Raw genomic sequence first — 13,731 nt, forward strand, 5'->3', positions numbered from 1 at the left:
AAAGTCAAATCATTAAATGTTTAAAACACGTGTTCTTGGTTAAATGTTAGAGAAAACAATGTTGCTTTCGAACCACTTGAAGCTAATTATAAGACAAGCGGGAATCTAACATGTTTCCAATAATGTTCCACAAATAATAGGTGTCTTCTAACGCTTGAGAAAGGCATTAAAGACCAGATAACTTCGAGTAAACAATCCATTACTGGAAGGATGTGGAGAGTTCTGGTTTTTATAAGAAGCCCCTTCGTCGCGCATACTTTTTAATTTCTTTGTTAAATTAAAAATAGGAAAAGTTACAGTGTTTCACTGATATGCTTGTAATGTTGCATATTCATCCTAAAATAAGTCGACATGTTCTTCGATACAATCATAAATGCATAGGCTATATGTTTAAAAAAGATAAAACGATAACACATTGTCCGCATTCTGTGTAAGAAAGAAGAATGTAAACAATAGAACTATTGCATTAATGAAAATATCTGTTTGCTGTTGACTTTAAACGGATGTGGCTTATACGTCAGTGGAAACTCCCACACGATGCGACTGCATCTGACTAAAGCCATAATAAAGTCTGCGTTCCTGTGTGCGTCGCTCATTTTCATGCATCGTGTTTTATTACGTGTTTTAACTCGTTTCCGATCAAAGGTCGGCAGATGAATGTGAGCACGCATTAAATAAAGCGCTCCAGCAGATGCGCCTTGCTTGCGTTCGTTACGGTAGAAGAAGATCGACGCGAAGTTTCCCTTTGGTTTCATTTTATCAGTGCAAAATGCGGACCAGCGAGTCTCGCGAAACCACGGGTGATTTCTAAACCAAAAGAAGCCGTTTATAGCCGAGCGGGACTAAATTAGAGTGAATCCGGAGTGTCGCAGAAGCGCGTTCCGACTCGCGCTCGATCCGGATCGTTTCTCGCGATCGCTTCGTAAACAGACGAAAGAGCGCAGTTTAAAGTCCACGCGATTATGGTAAGAACGCACGTTTACTGTGCAACACATTTCTGGTTTGTTCTTGTGTTTTTGATGAGACAGAGAAATCGGTTTCGCCTGCTGAACAAAGGAGATCTGTTTTAGTCACATGCGGAACATTATGGAACCAGTCCGTTTTTAATCGTACGCGATTAAATATGTTCTTAATGTTCCCATTAAGTTTGAAAATGTTTTTGTTTAGGACGGAATGAAAGCGTGTTACTTTGTTGTTTGAACTTCCGCAGAAAGTGGAATGTTCAATGTTACAGTTCTCCAAACATTACGGGAACATTACTTTCGAATGTTCAATAAACCGCGTGAAACTAGTAACGTTTCACAAACATTAGACGTGCAACTAAACATTCTTTGAGCTAACACTGTGAGAACGCCATTAAAGACTAGATAGCTTTGAAGGGATGCTCTATTAACGTTACTGTTCATAACGATCTGAGATGATTACTGTTTTAAACATTTGTATACCAAACACCTTTTCTTTGTTACATTCGTTTGTCAGATCTGTAACACTTTATTTTAAGGTGTCCTTGATGCACGCTACATCCCACATGAAAAAATACTGTAGTAATGTATAGTAAATAGTGTTTTTGAAGTGTATTATACTGTAGTATTTACAACACTTTGTTAATGAATGCTATGGCATAGGCTGCTATAGTAGTAACTGTAATAAACACTGTAATATACTTTAGTTTTTACTACAGTAAACTATGTTATTGTAGTGTAATAAACCATATAGTTGTAGAAAACTTAAAAAAAAAGTAATTAGTTAATATTACTCTAGTTGTAATATTACTACAGCAACTACAGAATTACCACAACAAGTACTTTACTATAGTATGGTTCAAAAACACTATAGTGTTTACTATAAATTACTATAGTATTTCTTGCATGTGGGATGTACTTACTATTATGATATCAACAAATTCTGCATAATTACATGCAAGTACTCCTAAGACAAATCCTAACCATATAGTAAGTACTTGTAGTTAATTAATATCACTCGGTATTTAAATGTATAATTACACTGTAGCAAGGACACCTTAAAATAAAGAGTAACCCTTAAATCTCTTTTTGAGAAACGAAAACATTATGGAACTAGATCATCTTTAACGGTTTGAGCCGATTTTAATTGCGTAACACGAATAATACATGAATAAATATGTTCGGAGAACATTTTGCTAACGTTCCCATTACGTTCTAAAAGGGTTTTTTTTCTTCTGAACGTTATCTCAGAACATGCAGTGTTTTAACGGTTTTCTTGGTTGTTTGAACGTTTGTGAAAATGGAATGTTCAACTTTCATGAAGCGTTACGGGAACATTACTTTTGAATGTCCTCCAAACCACCTGAAACTTTCTAGTAGTAACGTTTAAAAACAAACAAACAAAAAACATTAGACCTGCAACTAAAAAAACATTCCATGAACGATGTAGGATATTTTTGAGCTAAAATTTTGAGAGCGTTATTAAAAACCACTTAACTTATTGTATACGTAATTGTTCCTGTTTTAGACATTTGTGTACACAGGGTTTTAAAACACCTTTTCTTTGTTACATTCACTTCTCAAATCTCTTTTTTATGGAACCAGTTAATCTAAAATCTGTCATAATATGAATAATGAATGAATAGAATGAATTTGCGAGTGGCATTAAACCTTTTGAAAGGCACTCAGAGTTTTGTTTAAAGCCTTCCCCTGTTGAAAAAAAAAGCATATGCTGGTTAGGTATGTTTTGATGCTGGTTTGAGCTGGTTTAAGCTGGTCCTTAGCTGGTTTAAGCTGGTTGGACCAGCACATGACCAGCTAAGGACCATCATAAACCAGCAAAGGAGCAGCTTAAACCAGCAAAGGACCATCATAAACCAGCAAAGGACCAGCTTAAACCAGCAAAGGACCATCATAAACCAGCAAAGAACCATCATAAACCAGCAAAGGACCCTCATAAACCAGCAAAGAACCAGCTTAAACCAGCAAAGGACCATCGTAAACCAGCAAAGGACCAGCATAAACCAGCAAAGGACCAGCTTAAACCAGCAAAGGACCATCGTAAACCAGCAAAGGACCAGCATAAACCAGCAAAAGGACCAGATTAAACCAGCAAAGGACCAGCATAAACCAGCAAAGGACCAGCTTAAACCAGCAAAGGACCATCATAAACCAGCAAAGGACCATCTTAAACCAGCAAAGGACCATCATAAACCAGCAAAGGACCATCATAAACCAGCAAAGGACCAGCATAAACCAGCAAAGGACCAGTTTAAACCAGCATCCCAGCTTCAAAACATACCTAACCATCATATGCTGTTTTTTTCAACAGGGTTGGTAGCAAATAAACTACAAACAGAGGTTTGTATTCCAGATTAAATTCCATCTTGGCTCAGGATAGTTCTTACAATGCTAACTCATGTTGTCTCCTGCAGTGAGGTGCGTCATGGCTCTCTCAGGTCTCACACTGGATGGCTGTGGATCCCAGCGGATGGAGCAGCAGGAGGTTGAGGACGAGTTCACCTGTGCAGGTGTGTTGAGGGGGGCGTTGCTGGTGCTGCAGCCCACCGTCGAGCGAGTCTTTGGGGTGAAGCTGAGTATCGGAGGAGAGGATGGTCCATCTGCGCAGAGCGGTCCGATTTGGCTGCAGCTACAGGGTACTGCAGGAGACGTGCAGGCAGCAAAGGTGCTTTACACACTTAAGACTTTCACTTTCTGTGTACCTAGAGTGAAACAACAACAACATTTATTTACAAAGTCCTGTATGATGTGGAAAAACAAGCCTACACTGTAAAGCAACATCTAACTGCATCACTTTGCATGGCTGTAAAACTGCACGTGCAATGAAAACACACGCTAGTTTTAGTTTATTTCCTCTCATCACAGATACATCTATTGGCTTATGGATTCAAAGGCCACAATTACAATATAAATGTTTCCTATTAGAATTGTTGAGGGTTTACTCACCTTATATATTATGCAACTCGTAGCTTTTTGTGAAAGGTGTCGTCAATCAGGAAGCCCAGCAAGAGATCCAGTTCCCTGAAGTGCTGCACTGTGTCTTCTGTGGTGCTAAAGGGCTGTTTATGGATTGCCTGATTAAAAATACCTCTGCTCATGTAGTGGTGAGTTAAGTCTTTTTTAAATGTCATTTGTGCTAATGCAGTATTTTATAGTACAGGAGCAGGTGTACTATATGATGCTGTACTACAACCTTTGTTACAGATTACATAGCTGAATGTTTTTATGTTTTATATGCATACAGTTCTTTGCCCGGTGCACAACACTAAAACATTACAGCCAAATGCGATTTTTCTCAGTAAGAAAATACAACATGTAGGGCAGGAATTAATTTTTTTAAACATTTCCACTGCTATCTAACTTGCACAAATATCTGAAGATGGTGCGTGCATGAACAAGCTTGATTTTCCACCCCGCCTCCCTGCAGCAACGCCTTTTTTACGATGCATGACATAATGTCCATATACATATTTCCATACAGGCATGATTCTTCCACCTTTGTTAGTAGAAACTAGGAAAACAGAAGGGAGACAGACTGTCATACACACTATTGTGAGATAAAAGAGAGTAATTTTCTGTCTTGCTGTTTTGAAAAATATCTAAATATCCATAAAAACAAGATGAAAGTAAAATAAAAATTCATAAAATACAATATAAAGATTACATTAGAAACAAAATAAAAATGCATGAGAAATGTAACATGAGAAACAAAATAAATGCATACAATGCAAGATAAATGTTACATTAAAAACATGTGTAGAAAGCAAGATAAATGTTACCTTATAGTAACAAAATACAAATGCATTAAACGCAATATCAGTGTTGCATAAAAAGGCATAAAAAAGACAACAGTTACCTGAGAGACAAAATTAAAATGCAAGATAAAGTGCACAAGTCAAGATAAATGTAACCTGAGAATCAAAAGAAAATGCTAAAAACGCAAGACAAAGGTAACATGAAAATCTAAACAAACTGCATAAAATGCCAAATAAATGTTACATTACAAAATTTAACAAGATGTAAAATAAATGTTACATTTAAAAAAAGACTTGTGCTTTCTGTATTCTATTCTGATGATTACTTGGACCCAATAAAAAAGTTTAATTTTTTTTTAATATAACAACCAACTTGTGCATTAGGTGCACTTTTCAAATTTGATCCTAATGTTAATCCCTAATTTGTAAGGTTAATGCACAATTTTCTTACTGTACCATAGTATATCCTGTTGTGTAGTTACAGCATGCATGTGACGATCCAGCTTCTGTTAATGAACATTATGTGACTACATCTCTCCCGCAGGTGGTATATAACAACCAACTTGTGCATTAGGTGCACTTTTCAAATTTGATCCTAATGTTAATCCCTAATTTGTAAGGTTAATGCACAATTTTCTTACTGTACCATAGTATATCCCGTTGTGTAGTTACAGCATGCATGTGACGATCCAGCTTCTGTTAATGAACATTATGTGACTACATCTCTCCCGCAGGTGGGATCTCAAGGCATCGTCCTCATAACCGGGCTGGCAGAACCTGTGGTGAAAGCCTATTCCCTTATTACAGACCTGGTGGAGAATTACAAGAGCAGCCAGGGACGGCGCTCCGAGGCTGGACTCGAATACTTGGAGTCACGTCGGGCCTTCAAAGCCATCGTGGAGAGTCTGGAGGACCGTCACACCCTGGACCTGCTGGTGTTACCTGTGCTGGTGAAAGAGGTCCTGCTGGTTTTGGTGAAGCAGTCCGGATTGGACTCACATGCAAAACGGGCCCAAGAGGGTCCAATCCCGGTCGAAGTCAACGGAGCATGGGCGATGCAAAGAACTGTTGACGAAATTGTTTTTGGAGGCTCTGGAGGATCGAATCATAACGCAGAGACCTCGCATTCCCAGCAGCCTCGTCTTTTCCCACAATCCTCGCACAGAATTAACAGCACGGATGATTTCAGCAGCCAATCCTGCAATCCGGTTTCAACACATTTTGAGATCCCAGAGTCTCCAGAACCAGGTTCGCCACAAGAAACCGAATCTGAGACGCCACCGCAGGACGTTGTCTTGTTGTCCGCGAGGAGCAGAGAAGATTTTGACCACCTTCTCAAGTTCTTCACTGCCATGGGATTTGCCGAGGATGTGGTGCAAGCCGTTTTAACTCGAACTGGCCCCAAAGAAGCCTCGCAGCTTCTGGATTTGATCCAGCAGGAGCAGGACAAAACCGGCCAGCGAAACCGCAGCCACGAGTCCCAGAATGTAGCGGGAATTGGTGGAGAAATGCACGAGGCTCTTCAGATACTAGAGGCCAGTAAAGGAAAAGATGAAGACTTTGTCATGGATGTGTTGAAGAAGGCCGCTGCCACTTGTGGCTACGCCGAAGAGAGAGTAATGGAAGTGTGCAGCAATCTACCCGAGCTCCAGCCACACGAGCTGCTCATGCAACTGCAGAAAGAAGGAGAGGCCAACCGGACGAGAGGTGGCAGCAAAAAAGCTGATTGGAAGATTGGCCCAAATTCAATGGCTGATCTCGAAACTGGAAGCGGAAAGTCCCAAATAAGCAACGCAAAACTAGATGCATCCAAACCGGTGAACATTAACGGCAGGCCTTCATCGGTGAGAGGCCCACCGCAGACGACATACTCCTTTGAAACCTTGGACTCTGATGTGCAACCAATGATTTCACCTGTCCGATCGCCTCCACGGACTATCCGTCAGAACATGGATTTCAGTTCGCCAGATATCTCCAACCAATCCGCTGTGCCCAAACCTAACCACGGCAGACCAGGTGCAGCGTCTGTGGTCACAGGGCCTCAGCGGTTCCTCGAGAGCCTCAAGACGCCCTTCAAACTGCAGCTGTCGGACGAGCCTGGTGACCCCATGCTGCGTCAGATCATCATCGATGGGAGCAATGTTGCAATGAGGTAAGAATCACAATATGATGCATCTCATAGTGGTCAGAATGAGGACAGAGAGGGTGTATATCGGTCGACTCCCTGATTCTTGCAAAACGCATCACATGCATTTCTGTCTGTCATCAGTCCATCTCTGTTGTGCTTAAAACGTAGCTAGTATTGATCAGAATTTAACACGTAGTGACTAATATCTTTTGGCATTGTCATTTTGTTAACTGCTGGAAAAATTGCTGTAGCTAATAAAACTACAGTGCCATCATCATCCATTAGCATGTAGACATTTTTTCTTCTTTTCCAGTACAAACATTCTTAAATCAAGAAACATTTACTTGAGATGCACAATGACATGTTAAGGCAAGATACCACAAGTGAAGACAGTAAAATATTTACTAATAGATATCACCGTATTTTGACCAGCTGATTAATCACAGTCCATTGTTTTGTATTACAAGTTTTCTAAAATTAAATATTTAAGAAAAGAGATGTCAGCCAGGTTCAAAATTCTTCTTTGATTTTGTTGTCATATTAGAGTTAAAGGATTTTACAGAGGGGATTTTGGATTTCTCTTTTTATCAGTCCAAAAATCCGAAAATGCTGTCAACTGTCAAATCAATTTGATCTAATTTTAGGAATAAAATGTTGTATAAAATTAGTCATGTGATATATTGACAAACCCTTCTGTAAAATCCTTCAAAATATACAGAGGAATAAACCTGTAAATGTTGGTGTATGTAAGTGCTGCTGAAGTGGAGATAAAACTCAAACAGCCTTTAGAGATATGTACTGTAATTGAAATATACAGGCAAAATAGATAAAATGCAGTAAAAAAAAAACAGTCAAACGATATATCAACAAACCCCTCATTAAAAACCTTCAGAATATAGAGAGGAATAAAACTGCTAAGTTTGGTGTCTGTATGTGCAGCTGAAGTGGAGATAAAACTCATTTTGAGAAAACGGCCTTTAGAGATATGTATTGTAACTGTAATCTACAGACACAAATAGATAAAGTGCAATAATAATATAAAGGACATATGAACAAACCACTCAGCAAAAACCTTCAGAATATAGATAGAAATAAAACTGCTAAGTTTGGTGTATGTAAGTGCTGCTGAAGTGGAGAAAGAAACTTGAGAAAACACCTTTAAATATATGTATTATATTAGAAATCTACAGACGCATATAGATAATGTGCAATAAAATAAACACTTAAAAGTGTTTCTTTCCACTAGCCTGAAAGAAGACATGCTATGGAAGCAAAATAGCACAAAATGTAAATGTGAAAAATTGGTCAATGTTTACACTTAAAACAAGAAAAAAAAACTATATTTGGCAATGGGATCAGAAAAATGCATGCTCTGTCTTTGAATTATTTTTCTGACCCCTATTTCTCTGATATTTGATCTTGTTTTAAGCACAAATTCACTTAATTTTCATAATTTTCTCAGAAAACAAACCTTCTTATCCTTTGTCATTTTGCATCTCCGCTAAATGCATCTTGATTTAAGAACATTTAGATATTTGTGCTGGAAGACAAGACAAAAATACAGAGGAAATGTCTTGTCAGAGAATATAGTGAGCAGTCAGTGATGGTTTGCGCAGTGCATTTAAGTCAATTTCCAGCGAGTGAAAGTTTCAGAGCACTAGTTCCCGATTGATTTTGACATGATCTGACATGAGCTAGCTAGGGAGTGAAACGAAACACACACAGGGTGAAGAGTAAAGAGCAGCAGAATTGTGAATCTGATGCATATCCTCCGCAGTCACGGTTTGGGGGTGTTTTTCTCCTGTCGAGGCATCGCTCTGGCCGTACAGCAGTTTTGGGCGAGAGGTCATCGTGAAGTCACTGTGTTCGTCCCTCAGTGGAGGCAGAAGAACAACTCAAAGGTTAAAGGTGAAGCTCAATTTATGCCTTGTCTTCTCAGTGTATTGGGACAGCAGTGAGTGTGTCATCATGTGGCTCTTGTGGTTTCTGTAGAAAGGCAATACATGAATGAACTCTATGATCTGGGTTTCCTCAAGTACACTCCATCCAGAGAGGTTGAGGGCAAGAGAATCAACTCATATGATGACCGGTAATTAATCATTCCATCTCAGATCAACACGTCTAAAAAAGGGTTAAGGTTATGTTAAACTGTGTAATCCAAATAGATGGACATATGTGTCCCTGGAGCATAAAACCAGTCTTAAGTCACTGGGGTATATTTGTAGCAATAGCCAACAATACATTGTATGGGTCAAAATTATCAATTCTTATGACTGGTTTTGTGGTCCAGGATCACATTTTACATGCAATTCAAACGCATAAATCTTAAATTTAGGGTTGAATATTTTTTGAGTGTAGCAAGCTGTGATGTAAACCAATAGTAAAAAAAATAAATCAGTGTTGTTTCGTTAGTTAATGAGTGATTGTTGGTTAGATTCATGCTGGAGCTGGCGCAGAAGACGAATGGAGTTATTGTGACTAATGACAACCTGAGAGATCTGGTGGACGAGTCGCCCGCGTGGAGAGACATCATAAAGAAAAGGTAGGCATGCATGAAATATTTCTGAATTAGACTCTTTTAATCAGTGCATTTCAGTGTTGAATAAAATATATCTACAGTCATTAGCTTTTTCTTCATCCCCCATCTTTCTTTCTTTTTTACCTTGGTATAATATATTATGATTGATTGTTTTATGTGCAAAGCAAGGGCTTCATATTTGAAGTGCCCCTGATTCACCTTAAATGATCCAGTTTTGAAGGCAGAACACTATACAGGTTTTGTCTGTGTGTATAGTTTTTATAGCAGTGACAGCTGCTGTCATTTACTGATGAAAGTGTTGTTTCAGTTTGCTTCAGTACGTGTTTGCCGGCGATCTCTTCATGTTACCTGACGATCCTTTGGGCCGCGGTGGACCTCATCTGAGAGACTTCCTACATAAACACCACAGGTGCTAAAATTTACACTACATCACACTGTCTGTTAAATTAAATGCACTGCCATTCAAAAGTTTGGGGTCAGCAACATTTTCTAATATTTTTTAAAAAGAAGTCTCTTCTGCTCACAAAGGCTGTATTTACTTGATAAAAATACAGTAACAAAGGTGAAATAATATTACACATTAAAATGTTTTCTATGTGAATCTATGTTAAACTAATTTATTGCTGTAATCAAAGCTGAATTATAAAACGGATAGTTCCGGTCCTTGATTCTGATTGGTTGAGAGGGCGGACTTACCCATTAGGCAAAGGTAGGCGACCGCCTTGGGCCCCCAAAAGCTAAGGGCCCCCTAAAATGCTTTTCATATAGGATATCCGCATTAAGCGCGGACACGCGAACGTTTGCTGTTTACGGTGTTTATTACCACGACAGCCGTCCGAGTCAGTGGCGTCTGCAGGTGTACGGCTGCACTGTGAGTACCACAAGCGCTCAGACTGATCTGAGATTTGCCCCGCAAACATTTCAGCAGTTATTAAAGGCCTTTGTGTCCCGTATTTCTGTCGAATGAATCCATGCCGTTAATTATGAATTTATCAGTCTTTTGCATGCCAAAGTCAGTTTCTGCATAGAAATATTACGCAAAATAGAAGCAGAAAATCGTGCTATACGCACTTTCATGAGATCGGGTTAGCCTACAACAATGAATTTGTTGGCTATTTTACAAATTACGAATACAACGAATTCATGACAATGTTTACATTCAAGCTACCCATAAAATTTATAGTGAAAAGTACTTTAAAAGTGTCTGGAATGCAATAAAGTAATTTTAAAGCTGTTTTTTTAAAGCATTTGCAGCATTGATAAAAAATAAAATAAATTAACATATCATAATTGTGTTGCAGTAAATCCTTTACATTTTAAGGTATTCAGAACAGAGCAACATAAATCAGTAAAAGCAGCTATACAATTATAGGACAAAGTTTTACATATATGCCATTATAATTAGTGTTTTATTTTTTAACTGTACGGAATTATAAAATAAAACGCAAATTATAATCTGGCCTTCCATCAATTATAGTGATGAAAAAATGACTCGCCAGCACCTAATTGGATGTGCCTTTAGAGAGAAATGCACGGATTACATTATAAAAGAGTTTATTTTATTAGGAGTCTATTTTCGATTTGAATTATTTTGTTTTAAGGTAGTAATTTAAAGCTTTCTATATATTTTGATCATGTCTGAGTTTAGGTTCATCATTGTGAAGCGCTCCTGTTCAAGACCGAGACGGCAGAAAGCGTTTGTTTTCTTTATTTTATAAATCACAACGTTTTGTTGATATTGTGAGTGCACACAAATAAAGCTAGACCCTTTACAGTTTAGAATGATGTATTACTCTTACCTTTATGAGCAAAAATGATTGAGTATTTTAAGTTGTTTCCACTGTTAGAAAAAATTGCAAGTGATGCGCCTCCATGTGCAGAGCGCGCTTCAGCTTCCACTCCTCTGCAAACGATTGGATATGAACATTTATCTAGGTTAAACATTTAAACTAACATTGTGATATACTTGAACTGTTTTATATCTATAGATGTTATTTTAGGCAAGTCCTGATGATTTGAGAAGGCTAAATTGATCAAACATAGGCTATAGGCTATGATCTTTAAAAAACAAAAAAACTAAAGATTACTTAAAAAACAAAAAAACGTACATTTAACGAACAAAAAATACTCCAAATGTTTTTCTGAATTTACTTTATAGAAAACCGAAACGAAATATAATCAACTATTTTAACTATTTTAATAGCTGAAACAGTAGTATAAGCTTTTTTTGGGAAAAGGGGAAAAAGACGGGCTATAGGGCCTATATTTGAGACCCGTGCAGGGCTTTAATTGACTTCATCCAACACTGTTTTGTTCTCATCTGTGAGCATGCTCTTGATATGTATTTTAGGTGTGTAAATGTATAAATGCCTTTTCATTATTTTTTTAATTTTATTTAAATTTGTAGTTAAAACAACTAAAAATAAATGTATTTTAAAGTTTAGAATTAGACAGCCTTTGCACACAGGCTTACGCTGAAAACAACAAAATGGAACCTCGAGGTTGATCTAGGAAAATGTGTGCAAATGTATAGGGCCCCATTCCTATATTTTGCCTTGGGCCCCCAATTCACTAAATCCGCCCCTGGTTTTAGACTCCGCTTCACGTCGTGCCTAACAATGCTCGAGAAACATTTCTGATTATTATCAATGTTGAAAACAGTCGTGCTGCACAATATTTTTGTGGAAACCGTGATGCATTTTATTTTTCAGGATTCACAGATGAACAGAAAGTTCAGAAGAACAGCATTTATTTGAAATATAAATCTTTTGTAACATTATAAATGTCTTTACTGGCACTTTTCATCGATTTAATGCATCCTTGATGAATAAAACTAAACAAATAATTTATCTCAAAATAAATCTTACTGACCCCAAATTTTTTAACAGTACTGTACATAATTAGTTCTGCTTTTGAAACAATAACACAATGCACAGTATAAAAAAATATTAATAATTATTATGCAATTATTTTTAGACAGGGTTTGCAAACTAAATGCCCTCAAATATTTTACGTTCATCAATACAGTGTATTTTCATCTTTTTTAGTCTGTGTAATTAAAATACAAACAGTCCATTAACACACGCTGATGTAGCGCACACCGTTTATCTGTAGACCACATTTTTTTAATATTAAAGCACCGATAAATGATGTCTTGAAATCAGATAGTTTCGTGTCAGTGGCCTATATGCTAATGTTCTCTGAAATATGACAATAACAATAACAAATATCATGTTGAACTCCCCAGTGTGTGTGTGTTTGTGTCTCTGCTCTCTCAGTAGTTTGCCTGTTCCCGGCAGTCACTCGTTTGCAGGTGTGTCTGCGTCCTTCCCTCCACCGTCTGCGGCGCGGCACGCTCACACCGAAGTGCTGCAGTACCGAGACTGGACCCCGGGGGGTCACGGCAGGGGTCAGGAGGTCAGGGAGAGGACGGCAGAGGAGACGCTGAAGCTGCGGCAGAGTTTAGTGCAGATCTTTCCGGACCAGGAGAGCGTGATTATCATGATCCTGCAGTATCACCCGACCGTCAGAGACGTCAGCCGACTCACAGACCTCGTCCTGGAGCAACAGGAATAAACACCAACATGACACGCAACATTTGGACATACACAGCTGGCTTTGAATTGTGCTCAAGACAAAAAAAAATATTTCCTTACCATTCCAAAACTGTCTTCTAATGTGTTTTTTGGTTTTAAACGTAATTTATATATTCAACAAGTGTAAATGATGAATATACAGCGCTGCAACTTAAGAAAACACATGCAAATAGAAAACACATGCTTTTAGGAGTTCTTAATTTGAAATGCAAACACGTGATGTTTTGTTGATACTATTTATTTTCACATGCTCCTTTCTTGATGCAAGGCTAATAAACAGATGACGAGTGTTAGAGACCAAATCAACCAAAGAATACGTCTTAATGAGTTTAGGTTTCATGTTTTTCTTTCAGGGACGACGGATGTAAATGAGCAATGTTGCTATAATCTGGCATGTTTACATTTTGAATTTTTATACAGATGTTCATTAATGTGCTCTGTCCCCATTAAACAGCTAAATAAATCAGGTTGTCTGTGAATTTGAGTAGCAGGTAATCTATATAAAACACATCAGACCGATCTAACCAACCAGTCATTTGTTATTGATTTATTTCAATATTACAATCAAACTGAGAAAATAGTGTAATATAATAATAATAATAATAATAGTGTAATAATATTTTAGAACAGTTAGTAAGAACTACATCTTTACCTAATGTTTGCTTGATTTCTTTATGATAACTTTGAACATTTAATAACTTTTTCAAAGCTGTGAATATCCATGGTTGTT

At 37.8% G+C, this 13,731-nt stretch overlaps 1 protein-coding gene across 5 annotated transcripts; it reads left to right on the plus strand.

Annotated features, from left to right (window-relative positions):
- Positions 1-483: 483 nt before the first annotated feature.
- Positions 484-13,464, plus strand: LOC107572654 (protein KHNYN-like). Of its 5 annotated transcripts, none has more exons than XM_016259081.1 (9): positions 484-965; positions 3,398-3,648; positions 3,953-4,087; positions 5,473-6,890; positions 8,644-8,774; positions 8,859-8,955; positions 9,301-9,408; positions 9,713-9,814; positions 12,684-13,464. In XM_016259081.1, exons 2-9 carry the CDS (start codon positions 3,409-3,411, stop codon positions 12,979-12,981), a joined length of 2,529 nt encoding a protein of 842 aa, XP_016114567.1. In that variant the 5' UTR covers positions 484-965; positions 3,398-3,408; the 3' UTR covers positions 12,982-13,464. The 5 variants fall into 5 exon arrangements, with proteins under 5 accessions (XP_016114567.1, XP_016114565.1, XP_016114566.1 ...); XM_016259083.1 differs by lacking the exon at positions 484-965 and adding an exon at positions 3,307-3,323; XM_016259079.1 differs by lacking the exon at positions 484-965 and having other exon boundaries at positions 3,278-3,648.
- The last annotated feature ends 267 nt before the right edge of the window (positions 13,465-13,731 follow it).

Source organism: Sinocyclocheilus grahami, unplaced genomic scaffold (genome assembly GCF_001515645.1).
Source record: "Sinocyclocheilus grahami isolate Dianchi unplaced genomic scaffold, SAMN03320097.WGS_v1.1 scaffold1787.1, whole genome shotgun sequence".
In the NCBI taxonomy this organism is placed as follows: domain Eukaryota; kingdom Metazoa; phylum Chordata; class Actinopteri; order Cypriniformes; family Cyprinidae; genus Sinocyclocheilus; species Sinocyclocheilus grahami.